General features: G+C 39.4%; 1 protein-coding gene across 6 annotated transcripts in view; it reads right to left on the minus strand.

The window, feature by feature from the left end:
• KLC1 (kinesin light chain 1) overlaps positions 1-23,379 on the minus strand; it is a 78,060-nt gene that overhangs the window by 8,092 nt on the left and 46,589 nt on the right. For 3 of the 6 annotated variants that reach the window (XM_067554993.1, XM_067554991.1, XM_067554994.1), the window contains exons 8-13: positions 22,651-22,824; positions 22,397-22,496; positions 21,364-21,413; positions 21,217-21,284; positions 19,314-19,422; positions 5,237-5,371 (exon numbers count right to left, since the gene is read on the minus strand). In XM_067554993.1, coding sequence (XP_067411094.1) covers positions 5,237-5,371; positions 19,314-19,422; positions 21,217-21,284; positions 21,364-21,413; positions 22,397-22,496; positions 22,651-22,824 — 636 coding nt within the window. Of the gene's footprint in view, positions 1-711; positions 1,322-5,209; positions 5,372-19,313; positions 19,423-21,216; positions 21,285-21,363; positions 21,414-22,396; positions 22,497-22,650; positions 22,825-23,379 lie in introns of those variants that run through there. The other 3 variants (XM_067554992.1, XM_067554990.1, XM_067554996.1) reach the window with 2 other exon arrangements.

Raw genomic sequence — 23,379 nt, forward strand, 5'->3', positions numbered from 1 at the left:
AATACTTGTGTTCTGCTATCATTAGGTAATCCTGCCAAATTATATAAATATTTTAAAATGCCATATAAATATAAATTGTACTTTACCAAGATTACTGTCAGCATTCAGACTTAACAGTGCCCAATTATCACAAGGATTTCAGAAATATGAAAAATCTGTTAATTTATGGTTAACTATGATTCATAACAGTTAAAAAAATCTTAGTGTATACACAATTCACAAATGCATACCAACATTTTAACCAGTACCATAAAATTCCATGTTTACTATGATGCAGTACCAAGCAAAAGCATTCTATCAAGATCTGAATGAACAAACTATTTTATTATTTTTGTTCAAATATCTAGGCCATACACACTAAACATATTTAGTGAATTCTGTAGGTTAAGTTTATTAAAAACATAGGAACCATTTATGATCAGAAAATTATATACATTTCAATTGTATTTCAGTTTAACTTTCACCATGTTTCAGAAAAATATAAAACAAGATGAAATGACAGCTTTCTGCACATTTTTTGCCACAGAAGTTTCTAACTCTTAAGTCAGATATCAAATCTGTATGTCAAAGAATTATTGTTTACTCTTAAAAATCAACCGTTTAGTAAGATACAAAGTAACCACTTGCTACTTCTAGAAATCCTACATGGCTACCGTTCGAAAGGAAGGACTGTAAAAGGAGAAAATACTACTAAGCAGACAGAGACAGACATCAGTTGGAGTGAGTTTATTAGAAGTTAGAAAGACAAATACACAAATCACTGAACACCAAGATTAGTAGAGAAAAGCATAATTGCCAAAATTGCACACAAAGACTAAACAGCAATGCTACTTAGAATAATCATAAGTGAAGACATCCAGAGTTCCATATTGATGTTACCACATTATAGGTCTCTAAATACATTTTAAAGCACTTGGAGTACATGCCTTACTTTTACGTTTTATTCTGTAAAGGTCACCATCATGCTTTTTTAATAATACCTTGTGTGATACTTTTAACTACCTTTTTTCATAGTGAACAGCTACTTATAAAGTTCATTCTTACTTTTTACTCAAGTATTACACAGCAAATGGTTGTAATAACACATTTTGTATTACTAGATAAATATCTGGCAAAGCTACACATGTACAGAATAGGAAACCGAAAAAAAGACACCAGCACTGAAGGAATGGCCTGTTTACAAGGAAGTGTAGCTCTGACAAAAATCGTTAGATATTTGCTAAAATACAGCAGTCAATACTGAAGAAAGAAGTTAAAGCTTGAAGATGGTGCACGCCCGTCATGCAGGAGACAGTATAAGAATCACAAAAGGCATCTAGGCCTGTCAGACAGAAATGGAGAGAGAAAAACTGAATGAAACTGTTGGGGAAAGTTCAACAGTTTTCAATTTTGAACAGTTAGGTTTACAGTATTTCTAGGTCATATGTGAGAGCTTTTTTTAAATGAAAGATTTGGGATTGCACATGTAATGCTGCCATTCACAGATCCTTGGAATTACCAAAAAGATAGTTGTTTATATATTTTAATCTATTTCACTAACATGTACTATACAAAAATTACTAAAAGAAATATTTATTAATATCTGTAAGTAATAAAGAAAAGCAGATTTTTTAACAACCAGAATTTGCTTTTATATTATAAACATGTCACATGTGCAGTATATGCAGAGAAAAGAGTGACTTTTTCCAATTGAAAATAATACAAAAGCCAAAAAAAAGAGGAAAAAAATTAATAAAAGATTTAAAAGAAATGAACAGAACAAGGTGCATTCATTTAAGCTTTAACTTCTGTCACGATTTTTCCCCCCCACAACGCTAAAAAGAAAAAGGATTTCCCTTTCCCCTCCAAACAAAATTCTGTCTACTGCTTTGAAGTAATAAGAATCCATCAAACTTGTTTAATTCTCATGTATGTATTTTTTAAAATTAAAATTTATAAGGAAAATATTATACTGCAAGTTTCCACACACTGCCCCGCCCAACACTCAAAACTGAACTGAAAGGACAACCTATAAAAGTGAATGGGTAGTTGAATTCTTAGGCTTTCCATTCTCAACTCTGGATAAGGATATCAATTAAGATTTTTGTTTAGTGATAATGGCACCTGTCTCTAGGAAATGGAGTGAATGCCGATAGAAGATACTTTACAACAAGATGCCCTGCTATCAGTGATGAAAACTAATTGGGCGTTGCAATCAAATTTTCACCTGATGACAGAGGTCTGTTATCAAATTAGGTTTATATTTTGTTTAGAATTACATAAAGACATTTCAAATAGGACAGTTCAAGAAGCGTTTGTGGAAATACAGCAGCTTTGACTCTGAAAGTCTATATATTAGACTGTCTACACTTGCCGCCAAATTCGGCGACAGTCGACAGGAGATACACAAGCTACACAGAGTAGCTTATGTATCTCCTGTCGACTTCCTAACTCCTTACCACGGTGTCTTCAATTTGCTATGCCAACGGGAAATGCACTCCCGTTGACACAGCATTACTCCACCTGGCGGAGGTGGATTAATAGCGTCGATTTCCGGGTCGACTGAGCAGGTCTCCAATTCCAGTCAATCGATCCAGATAAATCGATCTGACGGCAGCAAATTTGCCACCGTCAGTCTAGACATAGCCTCAGTTACATGTATTCCATGAATAAAAAGGCAAATTATTCTTTGTTTTTTAAAATAGGAAAGTTCACATCAACAGTTCTCAAGGTAGCTTTATAGCCATTGTGTAAACAGTCTCCTTCAGTTTTTGAGACAGACATGAACTGGGGCAAGAGCTTAGGCTTGTCTGGAAAAGTTAGTATAAGAAAACAGTTTTTTTAAATGTTTATGAAAGCAATTCTCTACACTTCCAAATTGTTAATTTTTTAAACTGATAAATATTTGCAATATGCTGTTCTAATAACTTTACAGAACAAGCTTTTAAAATTACAATATACATAACTTATCAATTTTACTAACCAAAGTCTGTCTTAGTATTTAGCTATAGATTTTTATGTTAAAAACAGACTTTAATTCCTCTAGGTAGGACACTAAACCTAAGCATAAAGTTTTTGTCTAAGCTATACTACATGTGAAAAGTTACTTTAATTAATCTTTTATTGTGTATACGCTCACAAAATTACTACTCCTGTGCATTACTGGTCAAAAACTGCCAAAAATTTCCCATTGAAACTTGAAATTAAAAAAAAAAAAAAAATTCAACTATTCTCTAAATTGCGCTATCCCTAAGCTATTTTATCTGACAACCAAGTTCTTGAGCCAACTCAAGAATACAGAAGCACATCAGAAGATAGTAGACAAAGTAAATTGCCTACTGACAGAAATTCATCAGTACTTCCTGTATGAGAAGCAGAATATCTGTGGAGAGAAGAGATGAGGGAAAGGTACCACCTCACCCTCCAGCTACAAGAAAAAACAGCATTAAAGTAAGGTAGAAAACGATGGGGGGAAGTTTACTGGTTCATTTGTGTATGAACAAACTCTCTCAAATGAGGGTGGAAAATGTGGACTGTGAATAGTCCCATGTATATCAGAAAAAGTGATGCTACATTTTAAATGAATGTTGATGTTGCAATTCCCTGACTTCATAAAAATCAAGGCTTCCTTAATTCTGGTCCCTACAGGCAAAATTAACCTTTTAGGTCAACAGATTTTTATCAGTTTAGGTTTTGTTCAAATATTGACCTAGAAATACCATCTTATTTTTTTTTACAGAAGGTTCTTTATCATTCCAAAACATGCATGCTTGTTTTAATTAAAAGCAAACAGCAGAAAAAAGTTTAATTCACTTAGAACATACAAAGGCATGCAAAGTACGGCAGAAATTAAGGGAGGAGTACAGTACACAGTTCTAATGCTGAGTGGGCAAAACTAAGATAAAAGAAGCTACCAAACTTATTTTGAGGACACCAGTGATGCAACATTAATTATTCACAACAAATGCTGATTGACTGTCTTGGCATGGAGAATACCAATACCAAGGAAATGTCATTTGATAAATGACAAAAGCAACCAACAATGGAGAGAACATTCTCCGTGAAAATTCATTAAGTGTAAGTTTTTATGAAGGTGGCTTTAGAATTCTAAAACTTCTCACAAGTGACTGGAAAGCTGTTGTAACAGAAATGAACTTTAGAAGCATTCTAGTTTGCAAAGTAGGATAAACAATCTAAAGCAAAAGTAGTCAGACAAAGCTATCACTAGAGCAATTTGGCAAAATGTATGAGTGCTTTTAGCAGAACTATAGCTTATAGTGAATTAATAGTTTGACTGCCTGCACTAAGTACATCCCCTAGGCAGCAACAGGATACACAATGGGAAAGCCAGTGATCGAAGCAAACAAAATTAAGTAAACTTGCTCAGTATACCTAAAAGCGTGAAAGACATAATAAAGGGTAGAAAATGCATAGATAATCACACGTTACAAACATATCTATTTTAAAAAGGTTCTGTTTTACCTTGTGATAAGTATTATGTTAGGTAGTGGAATAAGATATCACAAGATAGAATAAGGCGTCACTTTAAACATAAATTCTAACAGAGTGCGTAGGAAGTGAAGATACACATTTCATTTTAAAAATGTATCTTTGCTGTCAAATTACCATGAATCAGCAATGACAACACATACAAAAGCAGATTATGGATCACCCTTCCTCCATGACTGGAAACAAAATTACAGATAGTTTCCTCTGACAATGTTGGGAGAGGGGTGACTGGAGCTGCTTTTAAATCTTAAACTGATCATTTTTATTTACTTTAAAAACAATTGGTGTTTTAATATTCTTAATTCCATAGTGGCACCTGCTGGACACATTTAAACTAGAGGCAAGGATGACATAAATAGGGTAAATAAGCAGAAGTAAATTAATTGCCAATCTATTGTGGAAACCACAGACTAGGGATTATGTACCCAATAAAAACCAGGACACTCAATCAGCATTCAAATGCTCACAATTACCCAGACTGCTTGAAATTCCTGAAGAAATTTTACTTTTCAGGACAAAAAAACCTTATGGACAATTTAAAAGGGTAACAAAATATAAAGAATTTACGAAATGCAGGATCTTATTCTTTAATTCTGCAGAATTACAAAGTGTAAACTATGAAAACTATTGAAAACACAATGGAATGACGACTGGACAAAGAAGTTTCTGTTATGGTGGTAAATTTTCTAAGCTATTTTCTTCAACTGTGTACTGTACTTACCCCATTCCATTCTACGCTCATACTCACTTCCTCGCCTCCATCAGGACCACTTTCGTACTTTACCACATCGACATTGAGGCTTTCTCGGCTTTGCCTTTTTTCTATGCTCTCGGGGTCATTTAGCACTTCAGCAACTCTCTGTTTGTGAACATTGTCAAGACCCTGTGAGGCAGGCAAAAGGGAAAAAGTGTTTTACTTACTTAAGATGGGTTTTATTAACGTACAGTATCATGAATATGTATGGTAACAAGATTAATGAAAAAAATCAAACATTTAATTCACTCTGAACCTAATACAATTTTCAATATTTCATGACTGATCTATTGCAAATATCAATGCAACATAAAGCAGAGCAACTGGACTAAACACAGGCCTGGGAGTTAGCAGACTTGGGGTTCTTCTGCAGACTGTCAGTGATGCAGTGACAAGTCACTTACTTCAAGCATTTCACATATCTGCTTGATATTAAGCAACACATGATCTCTGTGGCTCTGTTTTCCCATATGTTAAATGGGGTTAGTAATGTTTATCTATGTTTTTAAAGAACATTGAGTTCATGTTTAAAAAGCATTACACAAAGTATTGTTTTAAAAAAACCAACCAGCTATGGTAAAAAGTGTTCTCGTGCCCACATTTTAACTGTAATGAATTTTATTATGAAAATTAAATTATAGCCATAAGATAGGATCAAAGCAGATATGGAAGAGAGAGACTTTATTGATTCCACTTTTCAGCCAGTGCAAAGAATGGTTACTTACCTCGTAACTGTTGTTCTTCAAGATGTGTTGCTCATGTCCATTCTGATTTAGGTATGTGTGTGTGCGCACCACATGCACAGTGCCCAAAGTTTTTCCCCTAGTGGTACCCATAGGGACAGCTCTAGCGCCATCTGCAGCGGCACACGTATGTGCTCACATATAAGGCGCTGCCAGTCCCCCTTCCTTCCGGTTCCTTCTTGCTGGAACTCCGACAAAGGGAATGGAGGGTGGGTTGTGGAATGGACATGAGCAACACATCTTGAAGAAAAACAGTTACGAGGTAAGTAACCATTCTTTCTTCAAGTGCCTGCTCATGTCCATTCTGATTTAGGTGACTCACCAGCTGTCTCTCTGGAGGTGGGCAGGAGTCCATGGCCATGAAGATTGCAGTACCACTCTGCCAAATCCTGCATCATCCCAAGCTTGCTGCGTGATGGCATAGTGGGATGTGAAGGTATGTATGGATGACCACATAGCGGCCCAACAAATATTCTGAATAGGCAAATGCACCAGGAAAGCCACTGAAGATGCCTGGGAAGTGGTGTCCGGAGCCAGAGCGTTGGCCACATCTCGAATACAATTTGTCCTTCGGCTTCCTGTAAGGACTTGAGCAATGCCAGGTTTCTGTTGACTTGCTGCTTGCTGGCAATTTGCAACACCGCAGGCTCAGCGAACTTCGGGGCTCCAAAGATTGATGCTGATGCTCGGCGGATCGGTGCTGATGCTCCAGGGATTGGTGCCTAGCACCTGGTGACCATCGGCCCGAACCCAATCTGTCCCGGTGCGGGTCTGGCGACTGGTGCTGAGAACCCAAAGAGCACCTCAAGGTCAGTGAACGGTGACCAGTTGATATGGGACGAGGCTGTTGCGCCAACTTTGGCATCCCTTTCAGTGAACCCCCAGCTAGGGCGTCTACTCCTCGGTGCATAGGCCTACCCTCTCAAGGTGTAGGTGGCACTGGCATGGCCAACAGGTCCTTCATCACCTGGAACACCTTAGACGTGGAAGGGACCAATAGGTGGCGCAGACCTCTGCCGCTCCCTGGAGTCAGCATCGGCACAGTTTCCGGGCTCGATCCCTTTGGAGCCAGCGAGCGCTCCCTCTCTGGGTGTGCCTTCTTTTGGCGCTTTGGCACCAGCGATGTTGAGCGGTGCCAGGCCGACTCCGATGCCGGAAGAGCGCTTTTTAACAATGCTGCAGTACTCGGTCCCAAGTCTGATCTCAGCTCCGACACCAGTCTGAGCACCGCCTCCATCAGAATGGCCTTAAGTCTTAGGTCCTTGTCCTTCTTGGGCAAAATCTCCTGCATATCTTATACTTCACGGAGAGGTGCACTTCTCCCAAGCACCTTAAACAGCTCTGATACAGGTCGCTCAGTGGCATAGGCTTATTGTAAGAAGCGCACGGCTTAACCCCAGGGAATGGGGAACGCCCTGACCCTAGGAATTTACTAACTAACGGAGTAACTGCTAAACAACCAACTTACAACTACATACACTAGGAAAGCTAGAAACCACTAGGAAAACGGAGACTTGCGAGAGCAAGAAAGTTCTTCCAGCACCATCGCGGGTGGTAAGAAGGAACTGGAAGGGAAGGGAGCCAACAGCACCCTATATACAAGTGCATATGTGTGCCACTGCAGAGGGCGCTAGAGCTTTCCCTACAGGTACCACTAGGGGAAAAACATCCGGCACCTGTGCATGTGGAGCGCACACACACACCTAAATCATAATGGACATGAGCAAGCACTCAAAGAAGAATACATAGTTTACTGATAAAGGATGCATCAGGTACACTTTCTGAATTTCTAAAAGGATTATTCAAAGAAATATAAAGAAAGAAATATATACAAAAAACTACACTAAAATATTGAAGTTGCTAAGACAAAAAATCATGTCAGGAAATGCCAAAATTAAGTCTGCAAGTTTAATTCGGGCTATTGTACATATGCATTACGATAATCTTTCCCAGCATCAAAGTGATGTCTGTTGCTCAGCCAGGAACCAAACCCAGCTCAGTACCGTTGTCACAAGAGAACATCCTTTCTCTCCTTGCAGCTTTCTGCCTCATTCACTGTCCACTTTGTGCAGTGAATGAAGCAGGGGTCCAATAGTATATGATCATGTAAAGACTATCATAATATATAGACACAAGGAGGCTAAGTCACATAGAAAACATTAAATTGGACCTTTCTTAATTCTGAATACTTCAACTTTGTAACTAACATTTTAAAAGTAGCTTTTTGTTTGCAAATACCTAGGTTTTTAGAAAAGTAAACAGAGAAACAGAAATTCCATCAAGTGGAACCATAATGATGCCCTGTACGGGTCTTTAATGGGAATGAAACCCAAGACCTTTGAATCAGGTACACAGATCTCTAGTGCTTGTGCTAAAGGTGTAAATAACTGATTGCATTAGCAGGCTCTAATCCTCTATATCCATCAGTCATTAGAGGGGAACATGACACTTTGCCAGTGGCTTACCCAACTCTTTCAGATAGCCCAGAGATGTCTGGAATCAAAAGCCTGGGTACTATTGCTGGCTCTGGAGGGGAGGGGGATTCTAGTGGTTACAAAGAGCACAGAAAAACGTATATATTTGGCACATCCATTCTAAAAAAGCAGTCTGAATTCCCCCAGCACAGGCGAAGCACAAGACCATGAAATATGGTCATATGCTGCCACACCTTGCAGACCCCTGTGTAGGAGTGTGCTGGGACAGGAAGTGAAATGTTAGGGGAAGCAGGAGAAAGTGGTTGCAGCAATCTCAGCTCTATTAATTCTGGACTATGAGCCTATAAATTAGAGCTGTAAATTAGAGCAGCCCACAAAGCTGCTTCAACTTATTCCAGGGGCTGCACCAGCCGCCAGTGCAGCCCACAACTCAGAAGGCATAAATGTGGCTTAAAGAGCCACATGATTGATGCAATACCAGGTTCTATTCAAAGTTCTTCCAGAATGGACCATGTGCAACCTCGTATATCCTCATATATCAAACATGGAGAATTATACTTTACTGCTTGACTTGCTCAATAAGAGACTAAAATTGCACAAGACTTCATTAGTCCATGAAATCTCATCCTGGAGTCCAGTACATCTTCTCAGTAGTGAAAGGAGACTGAAACAGGAAGGGGCACCCTCAGCACACCAGCCAAGGAGAAGTGGTGAACTCTCTCTACTTTTAGCATAAGAGGATGGTTGCACCAAACCTGTTTTCCCTTTACTTTAACACCTGCCTTCATCTAGACCAACAAGGCAGTGGCAGCTGCTGTTACTTAATGCAGCATTATCTCCCCCCCCCCCCCATCTGAAACTAGCTTTGTGAATGCAGTTGACATGTTCAGTAGCTCTGTGGGGCTAAAGCATGCTCCATACAAATGGAATACTTAGGGATTCTAGCAGCAAACCTTTAATAAGTTCTATTGAGCATGTGCAAAGAGTGATTTTCAGAGGCTTATTACTACACCAAATCTGGGTTGGTATTTCTGGGACATCGCATTTCTTTGATCTCAGAAGCAGCTCCCTACCAAATTTCAAGTTATGGTCTGAAATCTGAAGGGCACTAGAGCTCTTCAAATAAATGGTTGGAAATTTGTTTTGTCAATATTTAACAATATATATATTTTTTCCCTAACTCCATTCTCAGAAACAGCTGAACCCTTTGTGCTGAAACATTTTTTAAAAATCCAGTCTGATGCAGGGAGAAAGCATAGAAAAAATTCAGCCTGAATGGTTAAAGTCTGGCAAAGTTATAAGCCACTGAAAACGGTAGCTTATAATGCAAAGTCTTAGGCAAACAATTATAGATCTACCTATCAACTATGCCTATAATTCTTTACACTCACTGCCATTTATCCTGCCTATCCTTTTTAATATGCATGTAATAGGCATGTAATCACATGAAGTGATATTAACCAAATCAGAACTCAGCACCAAGTGAAAGTTTTGTTGCTCAAAAGATAATTATGCATATGTCGAGGTTATTCACCTTGTGCAGTAAATGGATTTCTTCAAGATGAGTGTCCCTGTGGGTGCTCCACTTCAGGTTTACTTGTGCCCTGCACCTGTGATCACAGATTTTTGGTAGCCATGCCCATTCGGCCCATCCATATGCCCCACAGAGCCTTATGCCCTGCGAAAAGGCTATATGGGGCTGAGCGGACAAACCTGCCCTCAACTCCTTCTCCACTACAAAGTCCCATAATGGCAACTCTGAAGCAGAGGGGAAGAAGGCAGGTAATGGAGCACCCACCAGAGGACGCACCTCGAAGAACTCCAATTACTGAACAAGGTGAATAACCTCTCCTTCTCTGAGTAATGTCCCCCTGGGTGCTCCACTTCTTTAGGGGATACTGAGTTGGGAATTATCTGGAGGCAGGAGGTTCAGAGCAGAGTCCAATACAGAAGAGAGAACTAACTTGCACACCTGATCTCGCCACAGGCACCAGGACATAATTAGAAAAGGGTATGAAACAGAGGACCAAGTTGCCAGTCCACATATGTCTACAATTGGTACATCCTTAAGTAAGGCGATCAATGTAAACAGTGCTCTTATAGAATGTGCTTAAACTCTCAAAAGGGGTTGGACATGAGTTCTGTCATACCAAGTCTTAATAGAACCAGATATCCACTTTGATAACCTCTGTTTTGAAATTACCAAGCCCTTGTTTCTGTCTGCAAAGGATACAAATAGGAGATTTTCTAAATGTCCTGTCTTGGCAGAAGGTTAATATTCTCCTTACATACAGAGTATGGAATATGGTTTCTTTACTAGTCTGGTGATGTTTTGGGAAGAAAACCGGGAGACAACTGGTTTGATTAATGTGGAATTCTAAGGACACCTTAAGGAGGAAGAGTGACACTTCTCTTTGGAGAACACTGTAAATGGGGGGCTCACCATTAAAGCCCCTAATTCCTCTACTCTTTGGGCAGAAGACATTACTACCAGACAGTCTGTCTTCAGAGATAAATCCAATAACAAACATGTAATTCAAATGTATACTTCATAAGGTCATTAAGGACTAAGTTCAGGTCTCAACTAGGAGCAAGGGTTCTGATTTGTGAGGAGATATTTGACAGACCTTACAGGAATCTTGCTATAGTTGGATGAGTAAAGAGAGGAAAAACCACTATGGGTGTGAAAGACTGTTACTGGTTTTAAGTGAACCCTAACACAATTCACAAAAATGTCTTTAATTCCAACATGTAATCCAGTACCCTAGGAAGAGGAGAGTTAATTGATGAAATCTGATGACTGTTACACCAAAGATAGTATTGTTTCCAAGGTACTCCTTGTAGATGGTTTTCTATTATTTAATAACATTTGTGCATTTGAGGAACAAGATCCCTCTATCCCCAAGAGTCATCAAATCGTAGAAGTGTAGGACTGGATGGGACCTCAATAGTTCATCTACTCCCGTCCCCTGCACTCAAGGCAAGACTACATAATAACTAGACCATGGGTTCTCAAACTGAGCAGTCGCAACGTAGTTCTGTGGGTGTTGTGAGCTGTGAACCCCGACCCCGGCCAGGCGCGGGGCTGTGAGCCTCCCTGCGTCCTTCTGGCAGAGGAACATAGGGGGAGGAAGCAAGCAGTGATACTGCTCACCCTCCATTATGTTCCTCCAAACTACCCCTAGTGGGCTGTGAGAGGGGAGCGAAGAGTAACACCAGGGCTCCCTGCATCCAGGTCACTTTCCTAACCGGGGCAATGCTTTGAGGCAAGCATTAGCAGCTGCTGCTCTCTGTTTACGCAGCCCAAGTGGGGAAAGTGACCTGGATGCAGGGAGCCCTGACGGGGATCCTCACTCCTCACCTCAAACCCTGTAGGGGGTGTGAAGGAGCAGCTTTCCAGGTGGGAGCAAGGAGCAATATCAGCCGCTCGGTGCATGCAGGTCTGTTTCCCCTGGGTGCAGGAGCGGGTTGCATGGGTTAGGGGCAAAGTGGGAGTGGGGAGCCTGCAGGGATTAGAGGGGATTGGGGAGCACAAAGAGGCTGGGACAGGCGCCCCCGGGAGTGAGGGTTCACACTCAGAGGCTTGCTGTATGAAAGGGGTCACCAGTACAAAAAGTTGAGACTCACTGAACTAGACCATTCCTGACAGGTGTTTGTCTAACCTGTTATTAACAACCTTCAATGATGGGAGGTTCCACAACCTCCCCAGGTAACTTGTGCCAGTACTTAACCATCCTGATAGTTAGGAAGCTTTTCCTAATGTCCAACCTAAACCTCCCTTGCTGCAATTTAAGCTCACTGTTTCTTGTCCTATCCTCAGAGGTCTACAAGACCAATTTTTCACCCTTCTACTCATAATAACCTTGTATATACTTGAAAACCGTTATGTCCCCCCATCACCTTCTCTTCTCCAGACTAAACAAGCCCAATTTTTTCAATCTTTCCTCATAGGTCATGTTTTCTACACCTTTTATCATTTTTGTTGTTCTCCTCTGTACTGTCTCCAATTTGTCCACATCTTTCCTGAAATGTGATGCCCAGAACTGGACACAATACTCCAGCTGAGGCCTTATCAGCATGGAGTGGAGTAGAAGAATTACTCCACGTGTCTTGCTTACAACACTCCTGCTAGTGCATCCCAGAATGACATTACTTTTTTTTGCAAGTGCTATTCTGTTAACTCATATTTAGTTTGTGATCCATTATAACCCCCATCCTAAGCAGAGTACTTTGCATTAGTCCTCATTGAATTTCATCCTATTTACTTCAGACTATTTCTCCAGTTTGTCCACATCATTTTGAATTTTAATCCTATCCTCCAAAACACTTGCAATCCCACCCAGCTTGGTATCGTCTGCAAACTTTGTAAGTGTACTTACTCTCTATGTCATTATCTAAATGACTGATGAAGATATTGAACAGAACCAGACCCATCCCTGTGGGATCCCAGCATGCCCTTCCAGCATGACGGTGAATCACGGATGATTACTCTCTGGGAATAGTTTTCCAGCCAGGTACGCACCCACCTTTCAATAGCTCCATCTAGGTGTATTTCCCTAGTTTGTTTACGAGAAAGTAATACGAGACAGTATCAAAAGGCTTACTAAAGTCAAGATATATCACATCTACTCCTCCCCCCCAGCCATAAGGCTGGTTAGCTTTCTTTGACAGGGTATCAGGTTGGTTTGACATGATTTGTTCTTGATGCTTAATGCTGACTTATTTATCACCTTCTTTATTATCTGCTAGGTATTTGCAAATTGATTGTTTGATTATTTGCTCCATTATCTTTCTGGGTACTGAAGTTAAGATGACTGGTCCATAATTCCCCTGGTTGTCCTTATTTCCCATTTTTATAAATTGGCACTGTATTTACCCTCTCTCAGTCCTCTGGAATCTCTCCCGTCTTCCATGAGTTTTCAAAGATATCTCATCTGTCAACTCCTTGAATATTCTAGGTTGTCTTTCATCAGGCCTTGCCGAGTTGAAGACATCTAACAGTTGTCTAAGTAATTTTTAACCTGTTCTTTCCCTATTTTACCTCAGATCCTACCTCATTTTCACTGGCATTCACTATTTTAGACATCCAATCCCTACTAACCTCTTTGCTGAAAACTGAAACAAAAAAGTCATTTAGCACTTTTGACATTTCCACATTTTCTGTTATTGTCTTTCCCTCATTGAGTAACGGGTCTACTCTGTCTTTAGTCTTCCTCTCATTTCTAATATATTTGTAGAATGTTTTCTTATTAATCTTTATGTCTCTGGCTACTTTAATCTCGTTTTGTGCCTGGGCCTTTCTAATTTTGTCCCTACATGTTGTGTTGTTTGTTTATATTCATCCTTCATAATCTGACCTAGTTTCCACTTTTTGTAGAACTCTTAAGTTTCAGATAATTGATGATCCGCTGGTTAAGCCAGGATGGTATCTTGCCCATCTTTCCTAGTGGGATAGTTTGCTCTTGTGCCCTTAATATTATCTCTGAAAAACTACCAACTCTCATGAATTGTTTTTCCCCTGAGACTTACTTTCCATGGGATCTTACCTACCAATTCCCTCTCTGTTGGAGCCTCAGAATCCGTAAATTGGGGTGAAGTGTTTGACCTGCATCTTGAGTCAGTAGGTAAGGACTGATTGGAAGCTTCCAAGAAGGACAAGAGGCAAGTCTGTTGAGATAGGAATACCAGACTTGTCTTGCCCACGTTGATGCAATCACTATAACCCTGACCTAATCTTCTTTGATCTTGTTAAGAACCTTCAAAAGTAACAGCATTGGTGGAGATGCACAGAAAAGTCCTTTCATCTACAAGATGAAAAATGCATCTCCTCACAATACAAAATCAAGACCCCCTCCTGGACCATACATGATGCATTTTGAGTTGGCTGCTGTGACAAACAAGTTGACTTCTGGAAATCCCTAACTGAGAATATCATATGGAGGGACTCTGGAGTTTAGTTCCCATTTGTAATTAAGAAACAGACATCTGCTGAGATCATCTGCCATGGTTTTTTGAACACCTGGGAAGTAAGAAGCCGAGATGACTACGTGATTTGTTATGCAACAATTCCAGAGTTTTATTGCTTCGGCACAAAGAGATGGGGAATGGTGCTCCTCCCTTACAGTTGATATAATACACACATGCCATGTTGTCTGTCATTATCGTCACTGATTTCAGTCTGATTCGAGTGGAAAGTCTATACAAGCATTCCAAAAGGTTTATGTAGCGAAGCAGCTGTTGTGGTAACCATTTGTCCCAGATGTGGCCCTAATCCAAAAGGGAAACGTCTGATGTTATCGCCACAGTAGGGGGAATCTGTATGAATGGAACACCTGTGCAATGTTGGTTAGGTCCTTCCAACAACTGAGTGAGTGTGGAATCCATCAGGGAACAGACAGTAACCTATCTATATTGTGTTTGCTAGGTTTGTAAACTGTTTGACGCCATCCCTGTAGACGTCGGAGATGTAACTTGGCATGTTGCACTACAAAGACACTTGTGGGCATGTGTCCCAGCAGTTGAAGGCAGTCACTTACTGCAACTTGAGGACTACCCTGAATCCCTGAGATGAGGTTTGTTAGTGTGAGAAATCTGCTGGAGGATAGGTATGCTCTGTCTGTCAATACATCCAGAGATGCCCCTATGAAATCTACACATTATAGTGGAGTCAAAATGGACTTTCAAGATTGATTTGAAGGCCCATACTGAAATAGAGAACATGTGATCTTTACTGACTCCAACAGCTCTCCTAGGATCTGCCCTTTAATCAGCTAGTCATCTAGGTACAGGAAAACAATTATACTCGAACGACATAGGAGGGTGGCAACTATCACCAGAATCTTTAAGAACACCATTGGTTCCAAAGATAGTCCAAAAGGAAGCACCCTGTATTGGTAGGATGTTGCAGCTATATAGTCCCATCAACTGGATAAGTGAGACTCTCTATCAAGCCATCAAAACTGTCACTTGGAGGACACAGATGGCTGGGAGAACATTGCTGATATGGATTTCTTTTTTGAGCACCTAGGTCTCTTGACCGGGTGTTCAGAAGTTCTACGGTAGATTACAGGGCTGGGTGTGCCCTTTGTGCCATCTGAGATCTACTATATCTCCTCTTATTTAGATGAGATTCCAAGGTAACTCGCGCGTGGCTCTTGAGTAAAAAGGTGTGTAAGGACACATCCATTGAGCCTGCAAAGGACCTGAGATCTCCATAGCCCTCTTATGTGTCAGTGACAGAGACCCTCTTGCAGATTTACTCACTACCTCCTTCTGTTTAGGGGAAGATACAGATGAGGACTTCAGTACCATAGAAGGACTCAGTGCCATGATATTGCTTACCTTTCTCACGGTTTCCAGTGACCGAGATCTTGACGTCGACAGAGCATTAGTGATACTGGGAGGTCTATGTACAGAGGGATCCTCTGCCCCTGGATCTGAAGCTGGATGTAAGCCTTGCTCCATCATTAGACGTTTAAACTTGATCTCCCTATTTTTTCCAGGATTTACCCTTCAAGGATATGCAGATTTTGCACTTATTAGGAATATAGGTATCACCCAAACAGTGGAGGCATTGGGAAAACCTATCACTGATTGGAATAGCCTAGCAGCAGAAGAGAGATCTTTTGAATCCTAAAGAACCCACCATTCCCAAGAAAAAATAACAAGACAACCCGAAGAAGGGGAAATACTAAAACTACTATCTAACTATATCTAAGAATAAAAGGATTTTTTTAAATTAATTTTAATTTTTTTAACGGCAAAAGGGAAAGAAAAGACAAAGGAAACACTAAAATGTAAGCAACTATAAAACTACCTATATAAAATGCTAAACAGAGAACAGGAACTCATTGCAGACTCTGTCTCAGGCCAAAGGTAGTTGAGAAGACAGCACCATATAATCTCAGTGTGGGGCATGAGGATGAGTGGGTTGCACATGAGAGTTGAACGGGCATTGCTACCAAAATTCTCCAAATCAAAGCAGCAAGGCACAAGTGCACCTTAAGTGGAGCACCGACAGGGACGCTACTTGAAGAACTGCTATTTTACTTTAAAATTTCATTTAAATTCAAGGTATATCAAAAACCTTACACAGGAGCATTTTCACACATTTATATTAAAAGAGGATGTATCAAGATTTTTTTCCTCAATATCTTCCTTCAAGCTTACTGGTTTTGTCCTTTTCTACTTGGCAAACATTCAGTTTTCTTTCTGTTTCTCATGGAGGAATGGATTGGATAATTCCTTGCGTGTCAAATCCATCATTGTTGATGTCATCAGCACATTTTGGGGTATAAAGTTCATCAGTAACTCCTTTGCCTCTCCTTTTCCTGGCAGTCTGCTTCTACAGCAGCAAAAAATATTTATTCCTGGGGAAATTCTGTGTCACTGCACAATGCAGAATTTACACAGGATTAATATTCTCTGGTAATATTGATGATACTGATGGTATCTCTATTTTTTAATTTTCAAAGCAACAGAGCCCAGCTCCACAGCTAGCAAACAGAAGACAATGCCAGGGGAGGGGGATGGAGCTGGAGAGTTCCTGGCAGCTACAGTTCCCGACATGCCCTGAAGGAAGGAGGAGGCATGCAGGAAACTGCATACAAGCCCGAGACCCAGCATCAGGCTGTTTCTGCCTTTGGATCCCTGAGCTCTGGGAGGGGAGGGGTGCGAGTGTCTGGGCTGGGGAGGCACACCACGACTGGGCTCTGGGGAGAAGGGAGTGTGGGTGTCTGGACTCAGCTGGGCTCAGGGGGGAAGGGGAGGCATTGGTGAGGCCGCATTTAGAATATTGTGTCCAGTTTTGGGCCCCCCCACTACAAAAAGGATGTGGACAAGTTGGAGAGAGTCCAGCGGAGGGCAACAAAAATGATTAGGGGGCTGGAGCACAGGACTTATAAGGAGAGGCTGAGGGAACTGGGCTTGTTTAGTCTGCAAAAGAGAAGAATGAGGGGGGATTTGATAGCAGCCTTTAACTACCTGAAAGGGGGTTCCAGGGAGGATGGGGCTAGGCTGTTCTCGGTGGTGGCAGATGACAGAACAAGGTGCAACGGTCTCAAGTTGCAGGTGGGGAGGTCTAGGTTGGACATTAGGGAAAAGTTTTTCACTAGGAGGGTGGTGAAGCACTGGAATGGGTTACCTAGGGAGGTGGTGGAATCTCCATCCTTGGAGGTTTTTAAGCTGAGGCTTGACAAAGCCCTGACTGGGATGATATAGCTGAGGTTAACCTGCTTTGAGCAGGGGGTTGGACTAGATGACTTCCTGAGGTCCCTTCCAACTCTAATATTCTATGATTCTATGAGAGGTCAGAGAAAAAGGAACTGGGTTGTCATAGAGGTTTCTTTAACACTCTATTCCTGCGGGAAAATTGTGTGTGTCTGTATTGCTACAGACACAAATTTATTTCAAAGTACTGGTCAGAAACTACTGAAATAATTGAAACTGGCATGATTATATAGTATTATTTTGATAAATAAAATATGAAGAATTTTGCAGAATTTTAAAATATTGTGAGCATAATTTTTAAATTTTTGGTGCAGAATTCCCTCAGGAGTAAATATTGCATGATCATGCACTAATAGGTTTTAAAACATCTGAGCTACAAATTGGTGGATTTAAAACAGAAAGAGGTACTTTATCTGTAAGATATGGCCTGCCATATTTTGACTAACAGTTTTGTTCTGAACTAGCTTACTTGTAGTTTGAATTGCAAAGTGTCCACACAAAAACATTTTACAAGAAGAAAATTCCTTAGTTTTCTATTGCCACCAAAATTACTAAATTATTAAAAAGTTAATTTTAAGAGCTCATGTTTAGCTGATTATCCACTACGAACCACAAATCTTTTGCAGAATCCCCTGTCCTGTAAGTATGGCCTACTTTCTTTGTTCATAGATGTATACATTTACATTTAGCTATATTAAAACACAAACACACAGTTTTCCTTCTATCTCAAGAAAAAAAATTCTTTCCTTTTCCCATGTGAAAAGGTGAGGAAGTCAAATCCTAAAACCTGTCAAATGAGAATTTCTGAAAATATTCAGTGTAAACACTGACCCTGGGCCTTGTCTACATTAGCAGAGTTACAACAGTTCCTCATCAGATTGAAAAGTACCTCATATCAACACACAAAAGAGTTGGAGAGGTAGTTCATGAACCAAGGTTCCTCTCTTGGCCCCCTCCCTAACCGTCTCCCTCCCCAGAAATGCTTCCCTAGCCATGGTCCCCCATGGTCCAGGACTTCCAATGTTACCTCCTAAGATTCAACTCCCCAGCTCCTATTGTGCAACTCCATACACTGGTTTTAGAGCACGGTTTTGCATCCTTGCCCATCCTGGCTAATAGCCATTGATGGACCTAGCTTCCATGAATGTATCTAGTTTTTTTTTTTTTAAACACTGTTCCTGCTGAGAACTGCTGGCTAAACCTGCTGCATCTGTCCTCCATCATGCCCCCCACAGGATTCACCTTCAATTATGCCTTTCACATTCCTGCTGCCATCCCAGGCCAGGAAGTGCCCCCACTCTGCTGTGCCATTCCTGAAGTGCACACTTACCAGCTGCCATTCTCCTGCACCCACAGTGGCACCTCAGAACCCTTAGTAATCAGCCAGCTCCTAGTATCAACCATCTAACAATTAGCCAGTTTACTAAGGATTTAATATGACACCAATATATTTTTAGTTCAAACTAAAATTTAAGGTTGTTTTTTGTTTACGTAATAAACAGTAAATTGGCAAATATATACAGCAATACATCTCTAAAAAACCGTCAGCTACCAAACAGCTAAAACATCATACGTGCACAATATACATCGAGTGGAAGTCAAAATTTTGATGAGCACAAACTACAAATAAGATTACCAAGAACAAAGGGGAATTTTCATACTTGCCTGCTTACGAGACCTCATTGCTGCCTCTTCTAATGTTTCAGCAGCTTCAAACTTGCCTTGACGTTTGTAAAGTGCTCCAAGGTTCTTTAAGGTAGTTGTTACTGTTGGACTATTAAAAAAAATAAACATTGTAAATTAAGAATAATTTCAAACACATGAAAATTCAAAATTCAAAATAGCATTAGTATCATCAATATCATAAAATCATCTTTTAAAGTATGCTATACTACCATTACATATATGAAAGCCCCATTAAAAGTATCTTTCAAATACTCAAAAAGTGATTGCTTAAAAGCCCTGAAAATTAATACACCAACTATCCTGTGGAGCCATGCAACATGAACAGCAGCAGTGTTAGCTTCCTGGGTGCCTCAGACCAGACCGCTAGGAGTGAGAGGATAGTTCAGTCTCCAAATACAGTCAAACTTTGGCCACCAATGAAATTGCCAGAAAACATGTCAATGGTGGGTGTTGTAATGTGGATTAGGCACTTGACTGAGATAAAAAAAAAATCCTCTCTCAGCCTCTAACTGGAAGCTACTTTCAATTGGTACATACCTGGTCCAGATTTGAACCAATGATGTTGAGGGGCAAGATTTCAAATTCCATTATGAATTTCTTTGAGAATTGTGTCTCCCATCCCAACGAGGAAAAAACAATAAAACTGATGCAACAATATATCACACTTGTTAATTATAAGTCTTAAACCAGTCAAAATCCTTGCTGAGGGTTTGTTCCAGCAGCATTCAAGTAATGATTCTGAAGCAATAAGATAGCCTGCTATTTAAATAGCAGGCTAAGACTAATTCTGTGGCACACAAAGTTTAGAACAAAAGACAGAGGTAGGAGCAAGGAAACATTTATGTCGACACTACAAAATTCCTGATGCATGTTACCCAATAATTCGGTTACCCATTCTCCTCCATATTTATAGAATATTTGACCAAATAGAGAAGTCTACTAAATACAGCAATAGTTTTACTAAGTTGTAAAAGTCTCATTTGTATTACTGCATCTCCCCAACTAAATGCTAAGATAAACAGAGAAATAATCCTCACTATTAACACAGTGTCAACTATTTTGTGCAGAAGATTTTGATATTAAATAATACACACAGAAGAACAGTTTAGGCTCGAAATTTAAGTTTGATAAAGAAAAAGTTTTACAAAACATAATACAAAGAGAAAAGTGTATTTGTTTTTTTTAAATGTCAATGAAAATGTTTAAATTCAAACAAAGCCATTTCTCACAAGATTTTGCAATTCAAACATTGCAGTATTATGCTAAAGCATGAGTCAAAAAGTAAAACTAACTAGAAACGGAACTAAGTCTACTTGAACAGTCCACAATAATGAAATGCAAAACACAGAACAGAATAAGGAATTAAAGAAAGTAGGAGGCCAGATTATGTGGCCTGCTCTATTCCCCTTTGTGCCACTCCATATCAATAGCACAGACAGAGCAGAGACTAATCATATGCACATAGTTCCCCCAGCATGTGAGAGTTCCCAGCAGGCATACAGCTGGTATAGTAAGCACCTATATCACCACTTCTCTGTAGCTCCTGGAATAAGGGGTATGTTGAAACTGGGGAAAAAAGGCATGTCCAGAATTTACTGCATTCTACTTATCTCCAACAGCTAAATGATCTTTTTGGTGCTATTACTAGCCATTGGAATTTAGTGGTTTGCCTCAGTTGGGATAAAACAGGCCTCAGAACCAAGTCACAATCAGATCCCTGAAGCCACCTTCTCTGCTGTGGCCAGCAAACATGGCCCTGGATTTCATAAGTATCAGTTTTAATATTAGTAACAGATAACGATTTTATTTTTAAATGAGATTTTCAACTTGACATTTCTGGATATTATGTTCTGTAGTTAAAATAGTTAAATAATATACCTACCTATCAACTTTGCAAGCTTTGTACCAACCACCATACTCTCCAAAAGATGAGCCATCTTTTTGCTTTCCCTAAATTGAAAACAGCATGTTAAAAATATATCTGTAACTAACAAAAGTTCTGAAAACAATTATTCAAATATGTCCTTACTTTGCATTCTTCTCTCTCCTCAGCATGCATCCAGATGGGTTTATTTTCATCTGGTGACAATATAAAATAAATATTTTATAATAGCAGTGAAAGAAGTAGATATTAATATTCAGGTTGATTTTCACCTTTCTGAAGAAAGCTGAAAAGACCAACAAATGATTGGTTCTGGCAGCACAATTAGCATTCTTGACACACAACAGAAAGACTAAAGAGATTAACAAAACACGCTTGTCTGTTTTTAACTGGCTTCAGAAGAGAAAAGGTATCTAGAAGTTAGTATTACAAAATTGCTGACAAGAGTGCTACTCCCAAGACACTTTGATGCAGCCAAGTTGATGGCATTACATACTTACAAGAGCTTAATCATTTGCTAGAATTCACACATTTATTTCTTTGATCATGATTGTTTTGACAGCTACTGAATGCTGCATAGTTAACCATCTTAACGAAATGAAAATACTACATTACAATTAGTAGTTTATGAAATGTGTTCTACTGGAACAACGTACAAATAAACTGCTGACTTCTCGCTGTTAAATTTACAGTCTGCCCAATTTAGGAAGAGGACAAGTTTTTCTGCATTCTTTAACTGATCTGATAGATGAGCTCAAACATTTGACCATTATTTTTCCCAAGACATCTAAAATACTATACTGAACTATTAGAGTCACTAGAACAAAAAAACAAACATACTCCTCTGTGTATACTAACCCTTAGACACTAGAGTTTGGGGTGCTACAAAACATCCTAAAACAGGTAAGATAGAAAAGTATTGTTACATAGACTTGCTAAGTCTCACTCACTTGGAAAAATTCCTTGTTTTAGATTAATTTTAATGCAGTAATTAAAGTCTTTCCTCCTTATGATGGATTTTGCTGTATGTTTCAATGAAGTCTAAAATTTCACTCCTTTTAATCCCCCTCAATACTCACAACTTTAAGTATAATATCAATTAGTCTTAAACAGATGTATTTTATTTGAGAAGTATAAAAGAGAGAAATCCTACTTTTCAGTTGTATGCCAAGTTTCTTACCATCTACAGAGCCAAATTCCCTTTCATGCGCACGAGTAAGAATCTCTTTGTATAAAGTTTCTGCTTGCTTAAATTTTCCCTGTTTCAAATAGCAGGATGCCTAAAAAATAATATAAAGCTATCAGCATAGGAAAAATTTTGATTACAGAACATATCTGTAATTATATGCTTGTTGAACAAAGCAGCATTATTTTAGCACATCAGAAAAAATGAATCTTATGTTTTCCTATGTTTATTTCATTTTACAAACTTACCAGATTATTCTTTGTTTTTGCTACATTTGGGTCATCTGGTCCTAGTTTAGTTTGATAGATCTCAAGTGCCCTTTGATAGTAGTACTCCACCTCTTCATATTTACCCTGGTTCTGACACAGTAAGGCCAAGTTATTCAACTGTTTGGCAACATCGGGATGATCCTTCCCCAGGACCTGGAAATAAAGGTACCATACATTATAAAACATACCCCATTTATTGTATTAGGTTTTAAAGAAGAACAATCTTAAAATGATCTTTCACAACTATTTTCTTTTTATTATTTCAATATCAGTCTGGCCAAATTCAGACCACACTCTTTTTACTTTAGCAGTCTACACTGCTCATGCTTTTCTATAATTAAGATTCAGTTGCTATTTCCATTATAAATCCCATATTTTTGGTTGAGAGTGGAGAGGGACCCCTTTTATGTTAGGTAAGCATTAGGTCTGTTCTTGGTTGACATGGCAAGTAAGTTCTCAATTGGGTGTCTTATTTTCAACCATTTTCACAAAAATCAAGTAGTTTATAATGCATTAGGGAGACTGATATTTGTTAAGTACACTTTTCAGTACTGCTTCCAAAAAGTCCTTTGCATGAATATATTCCAGTAAATTTTGAAATATCTTTCAGTCTCTAAAAGATTTTTCTAGTTTGCATTGTGTTATGCACAATCATTGGGTCAGTAATTATGTTGTTTTGCTGATGATCATTCAACTTGGAAGTGAGGG

This window comes from Emydura macquarii, unplaced genomic scaffold, assembly GCF_026122565.2.
Source record: "Emydura macquarii macquarii isolate MOO-44397 ecotype Brisbane River unplaced genomic scaffold, CSIRO-AGI_Emac_v2 contig_1551, whole genome shotgun sequence".
In the NCBI taxonomy this organism is placed as follows: domain Eukaryota; kingdom Metazoa; phylum Chordata; order Testudines; family Chelidae; genus Emydura; species Emydura macquarii.